Source organism: Gorilla gorilla, chromosome 13 (assembly GCF_029281585.2).
Source record: "Gorilla gorilla gorilla isolate KB3781 chromosome 13, NHGRI_mGorGor1-v2.1_pri, whole genome shotgun sequence".
Taxonomy (NCBI): Eukaryota; Metazoa; Chordata; class Mammalia; order Primates; family Hominidae; genus Gorilla; species Gorilla gorilla.
The window spans coordinates 98019054-98041441 of record NC_073237.2 but is presented as its reverse complement, the minus strand read 5'-3'; the positions used below and the strand labels follow the sequence as shown (position 1 = coordinate 98041441).

The following is a 22388-nucleotide window of genomic DNA, read 5'->3' as shown; positions in this document are numbered from 1 at the left end:
CAAATCTGCACATCCTGCACATGTACCCCTGAACCTAAAAGTTAAAGAAAGAAAGAAAGAAAGAAAGAAAGAAAGAAAGAAAGAAAGAAAGAAAGAAAGAAAGAAAGAAAGAAAGAAAGAAAGAAAGAAAGAAAGAAAGTTACCAGGCACTTCAGAAACTAATTCTGGGCCCACCTCACTCAGATTCATAGTAATCTGAGCTTTATTTCCCTGTGAAAAAAATAAGCTTTTCCAACATATACCCTTAGTGGCAAATCTGGGGCAAGAAGAGGGGAGAAGTTTCGCGGTAGTTGTCCATGTTTCCTTCTCCCATCCTCCATGCCATGAGTAATTGTGTCTCTAACTCCAAGTAAACAGAGACCTAATTGCTTTCTCTTTTATGCAAAATACTAAGGTACTTTCTAGGATCCATAATGATAATAGATGTGTTATTTTAGCATTTAAAATCTTGATAAAACTTCTGACATCTTTCTTTGTCTTCTTCTTTCTCTTAACATTTTCTTCTTTATTTACTGTCATTTCCATTTTTTACTTCATTAGGATACCATTCTATGTGGATTACTGAAATTTCAGTTATGTCTCCAGTTCTATAATGGTACCTCGCTTTAGATAGCAGATAAATAACTGAAAAGTTGACACAATATTGATACATTCTTATATTGAATTATTTTAAATATATATCAGTGTTGAGCATTTAAAAAAATTCTATTTTGAATAATTCATAATAATTGTATTATGAATAATTTATAAAGCACAATAAATATTTTCCACACAACCATCTTTAGTATAAAGTAAATGAAGGACACACATTGAGTTTGCACATATCATGATTTGCCTGTATTTCCAGCCAGTGCCTCAGACATGTATACACTTGAGCAATTTTGTGAATTCTTTCAGCATTCAGGTGCCAGTTTTCTGATTGACATCAGAAAAGATCTGTGCCACCTGATAGAATACGATTTTATGGGAAAGCAAATCATAATTACTCTTGCCTCTAGGTAGAAACCATATTTGTCAACTTGGAAGGAAAATGACTCATAAAAAATAGACATACTCTTCAGCCAAAGGTCAGCCTTCTTCCTGTAAATCTAAACTACACATCACCATTTACCCATTTATTCATTCAATCAACAAATCTCTTCTGTGAGTCTGTCACTTTCTGGACACTGTTATTGGAATTTTACTATATAAAACAGCATCTCTGTCTTCTGAACAGTCCAGGGAAGGAGAGAGATGAGTAGACTAATAATGACTATACCATGTAATAAGTTATTGGGGGTTGTACAGAGGGTGATGGGGCAGAAGATGAAGAGAGACAGGTAATACACCTTGAGAATGAGGCAGGAAAGGGATGTTTAACTGCATAAGAAACCTGAACACAGCCTTGAAAGCTGACTGGGAGCTGACGATGCAAAAAAAAGAGGCAAAGCAAGTTCTGGGCAGAGAAAATGACTTACCTGTGGATGTAGAGGCAAGAGAACTTGGAGCACTTGGGGAATTCCAAGTTTTTTTGGAATGGCTTTGAAGGTCATCAGAAACTAAGATATATTTAGACAATTGAACAAACAGGACAAGAAACACCACTGTTGTTCTTCAAAGAAGATAAGTATGACAGCTAGAATACATGGGGATATATAACAGTCTGCTGTGATGGCTCATGCATAGTCTGGGAAGGGAGGCAAGAGATCCTGAGTCTTCAGGATCATCCATGACCCAGACAAGAAAGATATAAAATAAATCATCAGCATTATGAATTTAGCGTTTTGAGATGCTAGACTATGATATAAGGGCTGCTTAGCAATTCTCTCTTTATCCAGAAATACAGTCATGTGCTGTATAACATTCATGGACCACATATACAACAGTGATTCTATAAATTATAATGGAGCTGAAGAAAACCTATCACCAAGTATTTACTATACTGTTTATTGTTATTTTAGAGTTTATTCCTTCTCCTTATTTTTTTTAAGTTAATTGTGAAACAACCTCAGGCAGGTCCTTCAGGAGGTATTCCAGAAGGCAGCATTTTTATCATGGGCAATGACAGCCCCATGCATTGTCATTGAAGACCTTCCAGTGGGAGAAGAGGTAGAGGTGGAAGTCAGTGATATGGATGATCCTGAACCTGTGTAGGCCTAGGCTAATATCTGCTCATATCTTTATTTTTAACAAAAAGTTTTAAAAAATAAAAACAAATTAATACAAAAAAACTTATAGAATAACGATATAAAGGAAGAAAATATTTTGTACAGCTCTACGATGTGTTTTATACTGTGTTATTTCGAGAGTCAAAAAGGTTTTTTAAAAATTAGAGTTACATTAAACTAAAGTTAATTTACTATTGAAGAAAGAAAACTTTCTAATAAATTTAGTGTAGGCCACGCGCAGTGGCTCACACCTGTAATCCCGGCACTTTGGGAGACCAATGTGGGCAGATCATGAGGTCAGGAGATTGAGGCCATCCTGGCTAACATGGTGAAACCCCATCTCTACTAAAAGTACAAGAAATTAGCCACGTGTGGTGGCACGCACCTGTAGTCCCATCTACTCAGGAGGCTGAGGCAGAAGAATCGCTTGAACCCAGGAGCCAGAGGTTATAGTGAGCCAAAGATCCCGCCACTGCACTCCAGCCTGGATGAGAGAGCGAGACTCTGTCTCAAAAATAAATAAATAAATAAACTTTGTGTAGCCTAAATGTACAGTGTTCGGATATGTTTAGATACCATTATGTTGTAATTGACTACAGTATGCAGCATAGTAACATGCTGTTCAAGTCTGCAGCCTAGGAGTAATAGGTTATACTATGTAGCCTAGGGGTGTAGGAGGTTATGCCATCTAGGCTTGTGTAAGTGCATGCTATGATGTTCATATGATGAAATTACCTGATGACAGTACCCTCATCGTTAAGTGACGCACGACTGTAATAAGGATCTCTCAAGGTCTCTGCTTTCTTTGTCAGTCTGTGCTCACTGGACTACTCTAGGAAACGTAATAATAGTCTTTGGAAATTCTTTCCATTTTAAAGTCTAAAAGCTTTTGATGTAATATGCGAGCATCTCAAAGAAAATAACACCAATAGATGCTAAGTAATGCTAACAAAATGAGCATATTAAATAGCAAACAATTTCAGGCAGAAATAATTTCAGGATTCTTACAGTAAATCTTATGTAAACCCAGAAAATGTATTTGACTAGATTTGGACTTTTTTTGCATTAACTATATTAGTAATTAATGTTTCTGTCCTCATAAGACATGTGATTGTATGTTTGTCACAGTGGAGAAGAAAAATTAGTAACTTCATAAATCAGTGTTTTCTTTATTCCTCTCATAAATGGAACTTATTTGTGGCTTAAGCATTACAGAGAGGTGTTGGAGTGTGCATGTTTTAGCTAAGCCAGAATCTTTCCTTTAAAATTCAGGAGGTAAAATTAACCACAAGTATCATTTATATATATTAAAATTAAGTCATACTCATTAAAAATTATACTGAAGACAGATGATCTCAACTCAACAAATTATTAACCTTTATAATAGAAAGAGAAATACCTCTAATTCACTCCTGCCCCTTAATTTGTGGCATTCTATAAACTGTACAAGAGTTTGATATAGGTGAGCTTTAAGTTCCCTTCCAAACCAAATGACAAAGTCATAAGTGCACTAATTGGTTTCTGGTGGACTGTTGAAACTAAATATTTCTGCCCTTTGTGATTATACTGGGCTTCAGTGGATGCAGGCAATGATTTGACAAGTGAGTTTACAACAAGGGCCAGATGAAACCCAAATGTCATATTTGAAAAGTAGCCAACCAGACATTTTTTCATTTCTTATTCCATTAACAATGCTCACGTAGACCTTCCTGAAAGACACAGACCTGTTCATTTAGGATTCATTGTCCTGGGCCTGAGGTCATCAGAGCTGCTTGAAGAGCCTTTGAGTTTGATTACTAATTCATGGGAAAGTATTGCCTCTGTGACCAAAGACTTTAAGAACTAAATTCAACATTCTCAATGTCTCTTTACTTTCAACCATGATTTGAAAGGTACAAAGCGTTAACTATACTGATGTATTCCACAATTAAAGTGAAATAAAATGTCATTGCAGCAAAGTGTAATCATAATTAATAGATCACAAGTTTTGAAATAAGGTGTTAAAATACAAATGTATTGAGATACTGCTTAATGTCATACTAATACTATTTCTAGTGTTAAGCTCGTCAATGTCAGGTAGCAAGCAATGAATGTGAATCAATAAAAAGTGTTTGAATTCTCAAACGAAATAAGCCATTATACAGTAAAGCTGATTTAATAATTATGAAATTATTCTGAAGTGATAAACCAATATATATAAAAGGCATATTACATCACAATTAGTTGAACTGTGATTGTGACATACAAAACATCCTTATATCAATGTTTTAAATGTCTTGAGAGTATGGAATTGAGAGAAAAAGTTTATGTCAACTATGGTATCAGTTCTAGAGGGTCTTTAAAATAAAAATAATCAGCATTTAGCTGAGTTTTCATTCTTAATGCAATAAAGCAAATTAGCATGTGACATGTGCCATCTCTTAATAATAGTTTCAGGCTGCATTGACATAAAGTAATCAAATTTCTATAGGGAATTTAACTTGCATGCTAGACAGTCTAATTATCCGGTGCATATTTCAATAGTTCCCATTATAAGAAAATACGTCCAAGTTTGTCACAGAGAATGTCTATAACAATGATGTTAATATTCAATAAATTTTAATTATCTTGTAAATCATCTGCCTGTGTATGTTCCTTATGATGTTACTTAATTTGACCAAAACCAAGCTGGTGAATTAGGAACTAAAATCAGTCCTAGAGCAACATCTTTATTCCAAAAGTTCTTAAAATTCAACAAATAATCTTACTCTTTAAGATATACAGATTAAGAAGTTGGCATCAGATTTGAAAATTATATCTAGCTTTAACATCCTACTGCAGAAATGCCTCTTTCATCCCTGACTGGGTTATTGATTCCACCATTCCTACTGTCCAGGAAACAGATAAGCAAATGCATTATGTCTTCTATTTTTATAATATTTTCCACTTCATAAAGCACTTTCACATGCATAATATCATGTGGTCCCCACATCTCTCTGAAGTAGTTGCTTGACAATTAGTATTATTCCCCTTTCAAAGTTGAAAAATGCAAGTCCAAGTTCCTAACAAGAGTCTGGATCTCTAATCTGGTCCTTACCCTCGTCAATGCTGCTAATGCTGGTCTATTTTGCCTATGAGATAGTCTCTGATGTATTTTACTCTCATGAAATGAAATTGTAACATGCTAGGTAGGCTTTCTCTTTAGCTCAAAGCATATTAAAAGAGAGTGCAAGGGAGTAATGAAGGTAGGCACAGTGACATAGCAAAAGGGATAGCAAGTACCTAACACTGGCAAGAAAGAGAGAAAATGCATTTTCTAAAGAGGCTCAAGAGCTCCAGCATTTCCAAAAGCTTGGCTCCACTTGGTTCAGTCAACATGGAAACCAGTTGTCTCTGTAGCCTCTGAGCACATTATGGTCTGGCTTCCAGGCATAATGACTGGTGTTGACATCAGAATACTACAAGTCATTGGGAAAGGATCAATTACGCCACCACAAAGAAGTTTGCTAATGATAATTAACAATAGTAAAAATAAGGCTAATATTTACCAAGCACTTACTACGTGTCAGGCATGTGATGAAGCTTCCTTAATTGTCAGGTTCTGCTGTCACATTTCCAGCCACCTCCTCTCTTTCCACTCATCTATGGTCCTTTGACCTCCACCTGCAGACTTGGTCTTGCTCTAGTAACCAGGGCTAGTCTAAAATGTAGGCTGGAATGAAGATATTTGTCTCAAAATTAAAACTCAAAAATTACATCACCATTCCTTTTAGACTGGCTCAAACTGGGGGCCTTATTTCTTGTCTGCTACTGTCTTATTCCTAATCTATTCCTCAATTTGTTTCTTGGTGCTGATAATACTGCCCCCTAGATTTTAAAATCCTGAAATAAAAGACCGTATTGATTATTTTCACTACTGTAGTCTCAGCAATCAGTAGCCAGTGCCTGACACAAAATAGGTACTCAAGTGCTTGTTAAATGAACTGAATGCACCACCACTCTAGCTCTTGCACATCAGGTCTCTTAGTGTAAACTTCCTAATCTCAATATGGTCACCATCATTATAAACTAACACTTTCTGGGTATGCATGATGCTTTGCATATATGCTATTCAATCTTTACAAAACTTATAAGGTAAACAGTACCATTTTCATTACGCAAAAGAGGAAAATGGTTTTCACAAGGTCTCACATATATAATTGGTAAATCGAAGAACAATAATTCAAATGAAGATGTGAGTGACTCCAAATAAAGCCACCTCTTTCTAGATGCTCCTGAAGATTGCAGTGACTCTCTGAAGTTCTGACCAAGGTTTTGGATTTCATTGCTTACTAATAGTCTTTCTTTATGTCAAATGCCCACATTTCTAATGATTATCTGTTCTTGGATTACCCTTCCCCATGTTGGAACATCTTGCCTGAACAGACTGCCCTCCTAAGTCACCATATGACTAAATATCTTCTGTAGCCATTCCCTTTGATCAAAGCTCTCTCATTCCCAAGTATGTTGGTGGCATTTTTTAAGCCCCAAAATTTGTATTTGCTTGGGGCATAATTTATATGAGTGGGCTGGGAGAATAGGACCCAGAGAATGAGTGAGTCAAAGGCTTTCAAGATTACCAAGGTTTGGGTGAGAGAAACAAAGTGTAACCATACTGAACAAAAGGCAGAAATGGGATGATGTGTAGATGAATGAGTTGGGTATCAATAATTAGGTGGAATTATCATGAGAAAAAAATCCATGATTAGAAGCTTGGTGCAGGTAGTTTGAGTGATTATCAACAATCAACCTGTTATGCCCGACACTCCTTTCTGTAAATCATCCTGGGGCTCAGAAGGATTGGTTAGCTCAAAGAATGTAATATGCATGCTTCTGCTATTTCTTCTGCCTGAAGACATGCAATTCTTTACCCATGGCCTGGTATATAATGGACTTTAAAATAATTTGTTGTATGAATAAATAAGCTGGCTGTCTTTGAAGACAGTGGTGTTGTGCATGCCAACACTTTCTTCTAATTGTGTATACTCTATTTTAAGAAGTGGGCCCTGTTCCAGATCACCAAACCTTTCAGCCTTTCCAACACTGCTGCAATGAAATAGACCATACCTAGCATTGCCAGCAATATTATGTCAGCTGCACCATGCAGTGATAATCCTGCCTTCTGAAACATTCATTATATTGTACTGCTCTGTTATATATTCTTTAATATATCAGCCACTCAAAAATCCTGAGAGATATGTGTTAAGATCTTTGTTGACATCCCCATATGTGGTGTTTGAACATAGTCTAGAATATAATTTTGACCATGAAATTCAGTAGAATTGAAATGAAAACTTTAGGTGAGCTTTTCCAAACTTGCTTACTCTACCAAACACAAAACTGATGTCATTAATTATGCAACTATCATTCTTTTGTGAAGTGTTGTTCGTGAAGAAATACAAGTTTCATCATTTCACAAGAATTGCTACATATGGGAGGATGAGCGAAGAAAACAGCTGGGAAGCCATGTGCACACTGGGCAGCAGGCTGGAGACTCCCTGACTCCCATGGCCCAGACACACAGGGAATGTCATTCTAACTCATGCCTCAGACACCTTAAAAGTGGCTTTATTCCATGGGCCTTTAGGATTACTGGCAAATAATTGGAAATTATTAAATCTACAAATGTCAAGGATCTACTGCACATGTTGCTTTTATCAAGTAGAGGGAACAGTATAGAATAATAGGTAAAAGCACAGGCTTTTGAGTCCAACAAATTGGGTTTTGAATTCAGGCTCTATTTTTTTTTTCTTTTTTTCTTTTAGACAGAGTCTCACTCTGCACCCAGGCTGGAGTGCAGTGGCACAATCTTGACTCACTGCAACCTCTGCCACCAGACTCAAGCAACTCTCATTCCTCAGTTTCCTGAGTAGCTGGGATTACAGGCACGTGCGACCCCTCCGGGCAATATATATATATATTTGTATATATTTTAGCAGAGATGGGGTTTCACCATCTTAGCCAGGCTGGTCTCAAACTCATGACCTCAGGTGATCTGCCACCTCAGCCTCCCAAAGCACTGGAATTAAAGGCATGAGCCACTACACCTGGCCCAAGCTCTATTTCTTAGTAGCTGTGCCACCTTGGGAAAATTACTCACTTTTTCTGAACCTTGATTTTGTCTTCTATTAAAGGGGAATGATCATTGCAGTCACCTCATGAGGCCATTGTGAGGATGAAATAAAATAATATGCATAATGCACTAGGGACATCAGTAGGTATTAGCTCTTCATTTGTATAATTATTAATAAATTACAATTTATGGGCAGGAACTACACCTTATGCTTGTCTGTGTCCTTAATGTAACCATAAAAATAGTTAATTTATTTAAAAGCCTGGGCTGCTAAAGGAATAATCTTTAATTTTCAGAAGAAAAAGTTTTCTGTATAATATAGGTCAAATGAGATGTGAGATAATGAGAAACAGAAAACCTCCTGCAGCCTCTTTGGCTGAGGAGAAGTGATAGCTGTGTAGAAAGCCTGTTCTGAGCCTCTCAAATGTATTTAGTAATCAGCAGACGGATGAAAGGAAGGAAATTTCATCTCTGGTAAAAGTAGTGGAAACATTATATTCACTTGAGCTTTTTGGGCTTTGACCTAGCTCATTTGGTTCCCCTTGCCCAGGAAAGAGCTGAGAGAATTGCATCTTTTCTCTTCTCTTAAACCCAGCCGCATCACCTCTTTTATTCTGTCAGGGAATATCTCAAAGCTCTGTGGCAAACTCTTTCCTGCAGGCAATCCTGTTTTTGAAACTCTTACTAATCCACAAACTAGCAGAATCTGTGCTCTCTGAGAGAACAAAGACTGATGAGGGATCTCCAGGAGTTGGCACCAAGAATTCCTTAACTTGCATGCTGACTGGTACTGGAGCTTGTTACTAAAGAAAGGAGAGTTGGGGGTGTGGGGAGGACTCTACTGTAAACATAGTATCTCCCAAATAAACAGCCCCTCCCAACATGATACAGAGCACTTCTGTTTTCCTGCTGAGAAGTTGGTGTAATTTATGTTTGTAAAAGATATCTATTGCTGAGACCATTGTATGAAAATAGACAAGAAAAAGGAGAAGGAGCAAAAGCAAAGAAAAATACTGTATTGCAGTCAGTCACTTCCAACAGTGACTAAACTCTGTAAGTCAATTGTAACAACTACTACTTATGGGCCCTCACTCTGCGCCAGGCACTTTCCATGCATTCTCACGTTCTTACATTTAATTCTCAAAATGAATCCATAAGTTAGGAAGTAGCATTGTCCTCATTTTAGAGATGAGGGAGGTATGACTCAGAGATGCTAAATGACTTACCGAAGGCCACATGGTGCATAAATCATGGAGACAGAACTTAAGCATAGTTTGCCCTGACTACTAAGTCCTAACCTCTATACTGCTTCTCAAAAGAGGACAGAAAAGCCCAACTGCTGAAGAAGACAGTGGCCCCACCAGCAAGGAAAACTTGGAACTTAAGGACACTGTAGAAGAACCTGCTGAAGAGGACAATGCAGAATCGCACAGGAAATATAGAAGCAGGTGGTGGCTCCAACCATTTATCTGAGACTAGCAAGACAGTACCCAGTCAAAGAAGAATGGATGGTCAAAATGAGACTACATTTTTAGTTAAATGTGTTTACTTTTATAAATCATTATATATATTTACCTATATAGTGATCAATTGTTTTCAAATACATCTCGTTTTTTTCTTAAGTCCCACTTAAAGAATGCTTGTATAGTACAAATACTCGTCTCTCCCAACCCCTACAAATCGTAATTACTAAATTAATATTTCCTAGTTTCTTCTTCCTCTCCTAGTTTTGCTGGACCCTATTATTTCATTTACAGTAATTTTCATGACTTCTAGTTATAGGAAGTGTTTATTCATCTAGTTAGTTATATATTGTCTATCTCTCATCCACTATAGAGACAACAGGAAATGCCATGCAGAGGTCATGGCTCAAGGTAGGAGCTTAAAATTATTTTTCTTTTTTTTTTTTTTTTTTTTTTTTTTTTTTTTTTTTTTTTTTTTCTTTGCCAGTCTTGCTAGAGGATTGTTTTTTTTTTTTTTTTTTTTTTTATTTATTTATTTTTTTATTATACTTTAAGTTTTAGGGTACATGTGCTCATTGTGCAGGTTAGTTACATATGTATACATGTGCCATGCTGTTGCGCTGCACCCACTAACTCGTCATCTAGCATTAGGTATATCTCCCAATGCTATCCCTCCCCCCTCCCCCCACCCCACAACAGTCCCCAGAGTGTGATATTCCCCTTCCTGTGTCCATGTGTTCTCATTGTTCAATTCCCACCTATGAGTGAGAATATGCGGTGTTTGGTTTTTTGTTCTTGCGATAGTTTACTGAGAATGATGGTTTCCAATTTCATCCATGTCCCTACAAAGGACATGAACTCATCATTTTTTATGGCTGCATAGTATTCCATGGTGTATATGTGCCACATTTTCTTAATCCAGTCTATCATTGTTGGACATTTGGGTTGGTTCCAAGTCTTTGCTATTGTGAATAATGCCGCAATAAACATACGTGTGCATGTGTCTTTATAGCAGCATGATTTATAGTCCTTTGGGTATATACCCAGTAATGGGATGGCTGGGTCAAATGGTATTTCTAGTTCTAGATCCCTGAGGAATCGCCACACTGACTTCCACAATGGTTGAACTAGTTTACAGTCCCACCAACAGTGTAAAAGTGTTCCTATTTCTCCACATCCTCTCCAGCACCTGTTGTTTCCTGACTTTTTAATGATTGCCATTCTAACTGGTGTGAGATGATATCTCATAGTGGTTTTGATTTGCATTTCTCTGATGGCCAGTGATGATGAGCATTTTTTCATGTGTTTTTTGGCTGCATAAATGTCTTCTTTTGAGAAGTGTCTGTTCATATCCTTCGCCCACTTTTTGATGGGGTTGTTTGTTTTTTTCTTGTAAATTTGTTTGAGTTCATTGTAGATTCTGGATATTAGCCCTTTGTCAGATGAGTAGGTTGCGAAAATTTTCTCCCATGTTGTAGGTTGCCTGTTCACTCTGATGGTAGTTTCTTTTGCTGTGCAGAAGCTCTTTAGTTTAATTAGATCCCATTTGTCAATTTTGTCTTTTGTTGCCATTGCTTTTGGTGTTTTGGACATGAAGTCCTTGCCCACGCCTATGTCCTGAATGGTAATGCCTAGGTTTTCTTCTAGGGTTTTTATGGTTTTAGGTCTAACGTTTAAATCTTTAATCCATCTTGAATTGATTTTTGTATAAGGTGTAAGGAAGGGATCCAGTTTCAGCTTTCTACATATGGCTAGCCAGTTTTCCCAGCACCATTTATTAAATAGGGAATCCTTTCCCCATTGCTTGTTTTTCTCAGGTTTGTCAAAGATCAGATAGTTGTAGGTATGCGGCGTTATTTCTGAGGGCTCTGTTCTGTTCCATTGATCTATATCTCTGTTTTGGTACCAGTACCATGCTGTTTTGGTTACTGTAGCCTTGTAGTATAGTTTGAAGTCAGGTAGTGTGATGCCTCCAGCTTTGTTCTTTTGGCTTAGGATTGACTTGGCAATGCGGGCTCTTTTTTGGTTCCATATGAACTTTAAAGTAGTTTTTTCCAATTCTGTGAAGAAAGTCATTGGTAGCTTGATGGGGATGGCATTGAATCTGTAAATGACCTTGGGCAGTATGGCCTTTTTCACGATATTGATTCTTCCTACCCATGAGCATGGAATGTTCTTCCATTTGTTTGTGTCCTCTTTTATTTCCTTGAGCAGTGGTTTGTAGTTCTCCTTGAAGAGGTCCTTCACATCCCTTGTAAGTTGGATTCCTAGGTATTTTATTCTCTTTGAAGCAATTGTGAATGGGAGTTCACTCATGATTTGGCTCTCTGTTTGTCTGTTGTTGGTGTATAAGAATGCTTGTGATTTTTGTACATTGATTTTGTATCCTGAGACTTTGCTGAAGTTGCTTATCAGCTTAAGGAGATTTTGGGCTGAGACAATGGGGTTTTCTAGATAAACAATCATGTCGTCTGCAAACAGGGACAATTTGACTTCCTCTTTTCCTAATTGAATACCCTTTATTTCCTTCTCCTGCCTGATTGCCCTGGCCAGAACTTCCAACACTATGTCGAATAGGAGCGGTGAGAGAGGGCATCCCTGTCTTGTGCCCGTTTTCAAAGGGAATGCTTCCAGTTTTTGCCCATTCAGTATGATATTGGCTGTGGGTTTCTCATAGATAGCTCTTATTATTTTGAAATACGTCCCATCAATACCTAATTTATTGAGAGTTTTTAGCATGAAGGGTTGTTGAATTTTGTCAAAGGCTTTTTCTGCATCTATTGAGATAATCATGTGGTTTTTGTCTTTGGCTCTGTTTATATGCTGGATTACATTTATTGATTTGCGTATATTGAACCAGCCTTGCATCCCAGGGATGAAGCCCACTTGATCATGGTGGATAAGCTTTTTGATGTGCTGCTGGATTCGGTTTGCCAGTATTTTATTGAGGATTTTTGCATCAATGTTCATCAAGGATATTGGTCTAAAATTCTCTTTTTTGGTTGTGTCTCTGCCCGGCTTTGGTATCAGAATGATGCTGGCCTCATAAAATGAGTTAGGAAGGATTCCCTCTTTTTCTATTGATTGGAATAGTTTCAGAAGCAATGGGACCAGTTCCTCCTTGAACCTCTGGTAGAATTCGGCTGTGAATCCATCTGGTCCTGGACTCTTTTTGGTTGGTAAACTATTGATTATTGCCACAATTTCAGCTCCTGTTATTGGTCTATTCAGAGATTCAACTTCTTCCTGGTTTAGTCTTGGGAGAGTGTATGTGTCGAGGAATGTATCCATTTCTTCTAGATTTTCTAGTTTATTTGCGTAGAGGTGTTTGTAGTATTCTCTGATGGTAGTTTGTATTTCTGTGGGATCGGTGGTGATATCCCCTTTATCATTTTTTATTGTGTCTATTTGATTCTTCTCTCTTTTCTTTATTAGTCTTGCTAGCGGTCTATCAATTTTGTTGATCCTTTCAAAAAACCAGCTTCTGGATTCATTGATTTTTTGAAGGGTTTTTTGTGTCTCTATTTCCTTCAGTTCTGCTCTGATTTTAGTTATTTCTTGCCTTCTGCTAGCTTTTGAGTGTGTTTGCTCTTGCTTTTCTAGTTCTTTTAATTGTGATGTTAGGGTGTCAATTTTGGATCTTTCCTGCTTTCTCTTGTGGGCATTTAGTGCTATAAATTTCCCTCTACACACTGCTTTGAATGCATCCCAGAGATTCTGGTATGTTGTGTCTGTGTTCTCGTTGGTTTCAAAGAACATCTTTATTTCTGCCTTCATTTCGTTATGTACCCAGTAGTCATTCAGGAGCAGGTTGTTCAGTTTCCATGTAGTTGAGCGGCTTTGAGTGAGATTTTTAATCCTGAGTTCTAGATTGATTGCACTGTGGTCTGAGAGATAGTTTGTTATAATTTCTGTTCTTTTACATTTGCTGAGGAGAGCTTTACTTCCAACTATGTGGTCAATTTTGGAATAGGTGTGGTGTGGTGCTGAAAAAAATGTATATTCTGTTGATTTGGGGTGGAGAGTTCTGTAGATGTCTATTAGGTCCGCTTGGTGCAGAGCTGAGTTCAATTCCTGGGTATCCTTGTTGACTTTCTGTCTCGTTGATCTGTCTAATGTTGACAGTGGGGTGTTAAAGTCTCCCATTATTAATGTGTGGGAGTCTAAGTCTCTTTGTAGGTCACTCAGGACTTGCTTTATGAATCTGGGTGCTCCTGTATTGGGTGCATATATATTTAGGATAGTTAGCTCCTCTTGTTGAATTGATCCCTTTACCATTATGTAATGGCCTTCTTTGTCTCTTTTGATCTTTGTTGGTTTAAAGTCTGTTTTATCAGAGACTAGGATTGCAACCCCTGCCTTTTTTTGTTTTCCATTTGCTTGGTAGATCTTCCTCCATCCTTTTATTTTGAGCCTATGTGTGTCTCTGCACGTGAGATGGGTTTCCTGAATACAGCACACTGATGGGTCTTGACTCTTTATCCAACTTGCCAGTCTGTGTCTTTTAATTGGAGAATTTAGTCCATTTACATTTAAAGTCAATATTGTTATGTGTGAATTTGATCCTGTCATTATGATGTTAGCTGGTGATTTTGCTCATTAGTTGATGCAGTTTCTTCCTAGTCTCGATGGTCTTTAGATTTTGGCATGATTTTGCAGCGGCTGGTACCGGTTGTTCCTTTCCATGTTTAGCACTTCCTTCAGGAGCTCTTTTAGGGCAGGCCTGGTGGTGACAAAATCTCTCAGCATTTGCTTGTCTGTAAAGTATTTTATTCCTCCTTCACTTATGAAGCTTAGTTTGGCTGGATATGAAATTCTGGGTTGAAAATTCTTTTCTTTAAGAATGTTGAATATTGGCCCCCACTCTCTTCTGGCTTGTAGAGTTTCTGCCGAGAAATCCGCTGTTAGTCTGATGAGCTTCCCTTTGAGGGTAACCCGACCTTTCTCTCTGGCTGCCCTTAACATTTTTTCCTTCATTTCAACTTTGGTGAATCTGACAATTATGTGTCTTGGAGTTGCTCTTCTCGAGGAGTATCTTTGTGGCGTTCTCTGTATTTCCTGAATCTGAATGTTGGCCAGCCTTGCTAGATTGGGGAAGTTCTCCTGGATAATATCCTGCAGAGTGTTTTCCAACTTGGTTCCATTCTCCGCATCACTTTCAGGTACACCAATCAGACGTAGATTTGGTCTTTTCACATAGTCCCATATTTCTTGGAGGCTTTGCTCATTTGTTTTTATTCTTTTTTCTCTAGACTTCCCTTCTCGCTTCATTTCATTCATTTCATCTTCCATTGCTGATACCCTTTCTTCCAGTTGATCGCATCGGCTCCTGAGGCTTCTGCATTCTTCACGTAGTTCTCGAGCCTTGGTTTTCAGCTCCATCAGCTCCTTTAAGCACTTCTCTGTATTGGTTATTCTAGTTATACATTCGTCTAAACTTTTTTCAAAGTTTTCAACTTCTTTGCCTTTGGTTTGAATGTCCTCCCGTAGCTCGGAGTAATTTGATCGTCTGAAGCCTTCTTCTCTCAGCTCGTCAAAATCATTCTCCATCCAGCTTTTTTCCGTTGCTGGTGAGGAACTGCGTTCCTTTGGAGGAGGAGAGGTGCTCTGCGTTTTAGAGTTTCCAGTTTTTCTGTTCTGTTTTTTCCCCATCTTTGTGGTTTTATCTACTTTTGGTCTTTGATGATGGTGATGTACAGATGGGTTTTCGGTGTGGATGTCCTTTCTGTTTGTTAGTTTTCCTTCTAACAGACAGGACCCTCAGCTGCAGGTCTGTTGGAATACCCTGCCGTGGGAGGTGTCAGTGTGCCCCTGCTGGGGGGTGCCCCCCAGTTAGGCTGCTCAGGGGTCAGGGGTCAGGGACCCACTTGAGGAGGCAGTCTGCCCGTTCTCAGATCTCCAGCTGCGTGCTGGGAGAACCACTGCTCTCTTCAAAGCTGTCAGACAGGGACATTTAAGTCTGCAGAGGTTACTGCTGTCTTTTTGTTTGTCTGTGCCCTGCCCCCAGAGGTGGAGCCTACAGAGGCCGGCAAGCCTCCTTGCGCTGTGGTGGGCTCCACCCAGTTCGAGCTTCCCGGCTGCTTTGTTTACCTAATCAAGCCTGGGCAATGGCGGGCGCCCCTCCCCCAGCCTCGCTGCCGCCTTGCAGTTTGATCTCAGACTGCTGTGCTAGCAATCAGCGAGATTCCGTGGGCGTAGGACCCTCCAAGTCAGGTGTGGGATATAGTCTCGTGGTGCACCGTTTTTTAAGCCGGTCTGAAAAGCGCAATATTCGGGTGGGAGTGACCCGATTTTCCAGGTGCGTCCGTCACCCCTTTCTTTGACTCGGAAAGGGAACTCCCTGACCCCTTGCGCTTCCCAGGTGAGGCAATGCCTCGCCCTGCTTCGGCTCGCGCACGGTGCGCGCACCCACTGGCCTGCGCCCACTGTCTGGCACTCCCTAGTGAGATGAACCCGGTACCTCAGATGGAAATGCAGAGATCACCCGTCTTCTGCGTCGCTCACGCTGGGAGCTGTAGACCGGAGCTGTTCCTATTCGGCCATCTTGGCTCCTCCCCTCCTTAAAATTATTTTTCATGATTGAATAAGTGTTCAGTAAAGGATTCTATTTCCTTATTGACTAGTAAATCTTTTATACATTTGGTGAACATTAACTCTTTGTCTACCCAATTTATTACTAATATTCTCTTGTTTTTCATGTTCCTTTATTTTTTATGATAGGTGTTTAAAACTAAAAATAAGGTGTGCTGTGATAATTTAGTGTTTTCCTTTTATTATTGTAATTTCTGATACATATTTACCTTTTGGTCTATCTTTTAATGATTTGATATTGTACTTTTAGCTCTTTAATGGCCTGGAATATATTTTTAATATATGATGTAATGAGAAATTTAATTGTTAGTTTTCTAACTAATCTATTTTCTCAAATTCTAATCTCCTATTTCCTTCCCTATTTATTTATTATTTTAATTTATAACATAGTAATTTAATATATTTAATTGACTTACTTTTTTATACATTAGCATTTGCTCCATTTATTTACCTATTAGTACTTCCCTGTTTTAATTATTATTGCTTTATAAAAATGACATTTTCTAATGTGTTCTAATATCCTCCAAAGCAAGGCCTATCATTTTCTTTTTCCAAATATTTTTACCACTCTTGCCTGATTTTTCTGTATACGGAACTTTAATATTTTACAGTCTGATCCATAGCGGGTTAAGCAATCTTCTCTCACACCACTGAATGATTCTTTGATGCTTTGAACCAGCTTCTTGGTGACTCCTCTCTCCCTGCACCTCTGCACTTACTTGGGATTTCATTCCACGAGTGCATGGCAGCATGCACATTCCCCAGCCATATTTCCTGCCCTATTCTTTTGGAAATTTCAGGCTCTGAAACAATGTCTAACCAGATTATGATGGAACAAAACCTGCAAAATTAATGGAGTAGAGTGGAGTTTCATCTCCACTAGAAATGAAGATTCAATTCAAAGTCTAGAAAAATTACATTTTAAAATCTTTTAAATTACCTATTTAGCTTGACATATATGGTTTTGTGTATACAATATGAATAATAATATAGCTACATTAAAGTATGTGATAATATAAATAATATACCATAATATAATAAATAGCACACTTATTTAAGGGAATGAGAATTATCAGTACTATTTAAATTCATATTTTCTCCCTCCCACCTCTCTCTTCTGAGCCTGTTTATTTTAATATAGATAAATTGAATGTACGTATAAGGCAGTTTCACTCTATCTGCATGATAGAGACAGGCTTCCTGCTTCTTGAGTTGTTCTGTTTCTGGATCTCTGATTTAGGAGAAAAACAATATGGAAATTACTTTTAAAATCTTTATATCTTCTTTCAGGCCATGAGCTTGCTCTTTTGCAAACAACAAACCATATGTAAGACACAGATTTTCCTTTTCAATTTTATTCAATAGGTCTTGTTTAATTTTTGTCCTGGATTTTGACAAAAATTTTACTATCAGGCTTGAATTTTAGTGTTATAAGTTTTCATAATCTTTGTGTGTGTGTGTGTGTATGTGTGTGCGCATGTGTATGCATGTGCATATGTGTGTGCCTTTGTCCTTATATGGGGAGAAACTGGAAAACACTGCATCTGAGGCTGCTAAATAAATAATATCTCATTAGATGCTTCTAAACTATCATTTAATAATTTTCTGAAGAAATATGTCTCAAGTTTGTGTAAGGATTAACTTCAACATCTGGAATTTCTCAGTAGAGTTGTTTGTAGGGGTGAGTGTGATTATATGAATTAATCATTATCCATTGTGGGGGTCTTCATTTCACTCCCATGTCTCTCTCTCTCATGCCTATTGGATTTGTTTCTCTGTCTAATACTAAATGCTCAATATGATTAGCTAATTCAACTTCCTATTTAGCAAGAAAGCAACAATTTCATCCGTGACTCTTAAGCCATATTATTGATTTTTAAATCTGTCCTACGGGTGATTCAGAGGTTATGGTGCAGGAGAATGATATGGTCATATTTGTATTTTAGGAAGAAAACTGGCAACAGAATAGGGAGCTGAAGCCAAGAAAACAGTTGGGAATAATTTGTTCCTGCTAGCTAAATGTGGAGCTTGCCTTCCATTGCTTTTTGCTTCGAGAAGAGGATTAAGACAGAGGAGGAAATAAAAAGGAAGAAGGAAAGGAAGAAAGCTAAAAGAGGAGGGCAAAAGAAAACACAGGAGCAATTTATACAAATCAAAATGAGGAGTGAGGAAACGAAGCTTCCGTTTCTCTCACCTCAAGATCCTGCTGGCAGCTCAAGCCTGGACACCCAGAGCTACCTATTGGATCCTGTCTCCTGGTTTTTGAGTCCTTTCTCTCTTTTGCCTCTCACATCTGATCTTGTCACTAAATCCTTCGTATTTTATTCTATTCTATTTTTGAGACAGAGTCTCACTGTGTTGCCCAGGCTGGAGTACAGTGGTGCAATTTTGGCTCACTGCAATCTCCATCTCCCAGGTTCAAGCAATTTCTGGCTAATTTTTGTATTTTTAGTAGAGACGGGGTTTCACCATAACAGCCAGGCTGGTCTCGAAATCCTGACCTCAAGTGATCCTGCCTCGGCCTCCCAAAGTGCTAGGAGTAGAGGCACAAGCCACTGTGCCTGGCCAATCCTTTTTAATTTTAAAAAGACCATTTTTCATTACCCTCCCTCCCATGAACAGCAGTAGAACACTTAGCATGTAATCAAGATCTTGAGGGGCTTCTAATTCCCCATCCCTGTTGAATGCTTCCCAGTGATGATTTTTCCAATGCTCTGTTTTTATCATTACAAGCTTTGCTCAAAAGCTTAATTTGGAAAGACAAAAGACAAATTCTCAGAACAAATCTTAAGAATAAATTTTAAGACTCCATCCTACCTACCATCATGAGTACCTACAGTCATAGTTTTCCTCCTGTAAACCTCTGTGGAGTCCTCACTTTTTATTCTACACGTATCAAAGTCATTTAAATCCTTCAGAGAGTTTAAAGTGCAGCATAAATTCTATTTCCTGTTACACATTTTTTGGTACGTAGGGACAGGCCACACTTCTTTGTTTCATACAAGGGCTTGAGATTTTACTGAGAAAACTTTCCTCATTTCTTAATGCATATTATTGAATGTTCAGCAAGCTCTTAAAAACAATCCAATAGTTCCCAAAATAAACATAGTTAATTCCACCAATATTTATTGTGCCCCTAACGTATATAAGACATTGTGCTAAACATTGTCAGGATGTCAGATGCTTGCTCTTGAGGACAACAATTAACAAATGTATTCATTGGAAGACTATTTCCACTTCAATTATATGACTAATAATTTGTGACTTTTCAAATAAGTTTCTCTTCTTCCATGAAGTTTGTGAATGCCACAAGTAGATAAAATTGTGATAGAAGTTACATAAGTGTGTTTAATGGCACAGATTTTACTTTTCACAGCAAGAATCCAGGTTCAGAAGATACAGAAAAGTAATAAAGCCTTTAACATTGCACTACACACTTAGTCTTGATGTATGTATTGAAAATTATTCTGTACTTATTAGAAGTGTCTTCCTCAAGGGGCTGGAAGTTTAGGAAACTATGATGCATCCATCTTTCACATCATCTTTATAAAAATACCTGCATTTTGCTAAGATTTCCTGCCATTAATTTTAAAAAGAAACAAAAGTAATTTCTTCTCCTTATTGCATATGAGATCAAAGTTTAACAAATGAGGTCTTAATAGCAATACCAAGAAATGGGAAGCCATAAATGAGACTGCCTATATGGCAGTAGACAAGCCTGACAAAACTCCTAAACCAAACGTATGATTGTGTTACTTCTGATATTCACACCAAGAACTATCCGCCCTCTGGTACTCTTAGCAAAAATTATTAGGAAATCAGTTGTTAGGAATCAATAGTTCCATTAGACAGGAAGCATAGTTTTCCAAACTATGGGAATTTTATCCCAGAAGTATGTATCACAGTGAAATTAAAGTATTAAGCCTCACAAGAAAGCAAAAGTACCCTATGTTAAAGTCTTTGGCCAATGCTTTCTAATTCTTCTTTTTCATATCTTTAAATACAGAATCCCCTTCACCTACAACTGAGTTTAGAAAATTCATTAAGTTCTGATGCTGATGTCACTGTCTCAATCCTGACCATGAACAACTGGTACAATTTTAGCTTGTTGCTGTGCCAGGAAGACTGGAACATCACCGACTTCCTTCTCCTTACCCAGAATAATTCCAAGTTCCACCTTGGTTCTATCATCAACATCACCGCTAACCTCCCCTCCACCCAAGACCTCTTGAGCTTCCTACAGATCCAGCTTGAGAGTATTAAGAACAGCACACCCACAGTGGTGATGTTTGGCTGCGACATGGAAAGTATCCGGCGGATTTTCGAAATTACAACCCAGTTTGGGGTCATGCCCCCTGAACTTCGTTGGGTGCTGGGAGATTCCCAGAATGTGGAGGAGCTGAGGACAGAGGGTCTGCCCTTAGGGCTCATTGCTCATGGAAAAACAACACAGTCTGTCTTTGAGCACTACGTACAAGATGCTATGGAGCTGGTCGCAAGAGCTGTAGCCACAGCCACCATGATCCAACCAGAACTTGCTCTCATTCCCAGCACGATGAACTGCATGGAGGTGGAAACTACAAATCTCACTTCAGGACAATATTTATCAAGGTAGGATGCAAGGTCTCGGTTATATCCCCATTCATAGGGCCATGACAGAGAGTAAAATTCCCCTACCTGTCCGCTTTGCAGAAATCTTGACTCTGAGTAGCTTTAAACTTTAATAATATTTCTTAGAGGATTTCTGGTTATATAGGCTAGTATTTCATGATCTGCTATCTGTAATTTGATCTATAAACTTGTAAGTACATCGTATAGTGAGAGTGCTCAATCCTGCTTTTAAACCTTGGTTTAGCTTCTTACTAGCTGTTGTGTTCTTGGAAAGTTATTTAAAAGCTCCAAGCCTCAGTTTTCTAACTAGCAAAATAGAATAATGAATAGCTTGGCATAGCATAATAAAGATACCATGAAATTTACATATGAAAAGTACCTAATACCATGCTTAGCTTATAGTAGATGCAAAATAAATGTTTCTTTTCCTACCCACTCTTTTCTATATCAATAAAGTTAATCAAATTTCTCTAAATCTATACAAAGAAAAAAATTAGTCAAGCAAGAAATGGACTTTTCTCCCTCCTCCCTGGCCTTGATGCTTAAGGCAGTATAGAGTAGTAAAGGCAAAGACTCTTGAACTCAAGTTCAGACCATCTGAACTTGAAGTTTAGCACTGCCACTTACTACTTGAGTGACTTAATCAAGTTACTTAACTTCTCTGAGCCTTAATTTCCTTTGTTCTATATTCATTTATGTAAAATGGATATATAAGAGTAGTTCCTGTTACCCATAGAATCATTGTGATTGATGATTGATAGATAGATAGAGATAATAGATGATAGATTGGTAGTAGACAAACAGGATACATTAATAGAACTAAGAGTTCCATAAGAGTATTATATATATATGTATAATATTATTTGTTTATACATTCATAATTATATTTGTTTATTTTTAAATTAAATACATTTCTGCTCCGGTTCCTCAATATGATTCAGAAACTAGAATGAAAATGTCCATTTAAAATAGAGAATAACACATCATATGGAAATGGTTTTGGCGATTCCCGGGAAATGGGGAATATCCTTAAAGGATATTTCATTAGGGCTTAGACTTTCTTCTGAAAAAGGACCACCTGTGGTCAGAGAGGCCAAGTCAGAAGATTATTATTTCTTCAAAGATGAAGGTTTCCCTGTAGACTAGGCCCTGTTTTTAGGCCATCCTGGAACAGTGGTATCTGACTATGTTGAGGACTACAAGGCAACCTCATAGCTTCTTATCTTTAAAAAAGACATGATAAAAGGTCAAGGGGTGCAAATAGTTGTACATTTAATTTTACATATATATATATATATATATATATATATATATATATATATATGTATGTATAAATTGAGCACCTACTATGTACAAGGCAATATGCCAAATGCCATATGTAAGGGAAAAGTGAAAGACTGAACACAACCTGTAAACTCCTTAAAGAATGTTGTTAATAAAATTTTTCAAATATATTCACTACAAATCTATTAGTAATAAAATTAG

The 22388-nt window shown here is 37.8% G+C and overlaps 1 protein-coding gene and 1 long non-coding RNA gene across 2 annotated transcripts in view; one reads left to right on the top strand and one right to left on the bottom strand.

Annotated features, from left to right (window-relative positions):
- The window catches only part of GRIN3A (glutamate ionotropic receptor NMDA type subunit 3A), a 179848-nt gene that overhangs the window by 37401 nt on the left and 120059 nt on the right, over positions 1-22388 (top strand). Inside the window, exon 2 of the mRNA XM_004048377.5 lies at positions 20299-20903. Coding sequence (XP_004048425.4) covers positions 20299-20903 — 605 coding nt within the window. The remainder of the gene's footprint in view (positions 1-20298; positions 20904-22388) is intronic.
- LOC115935860 (uncharacterized) overlaps positions 1-22388 on the bottom strand; it is a 146365-nt gene that overhangs the window by 35364 nt on the left and 88613 nt on the right. The window lies entirely within an intron of this gene.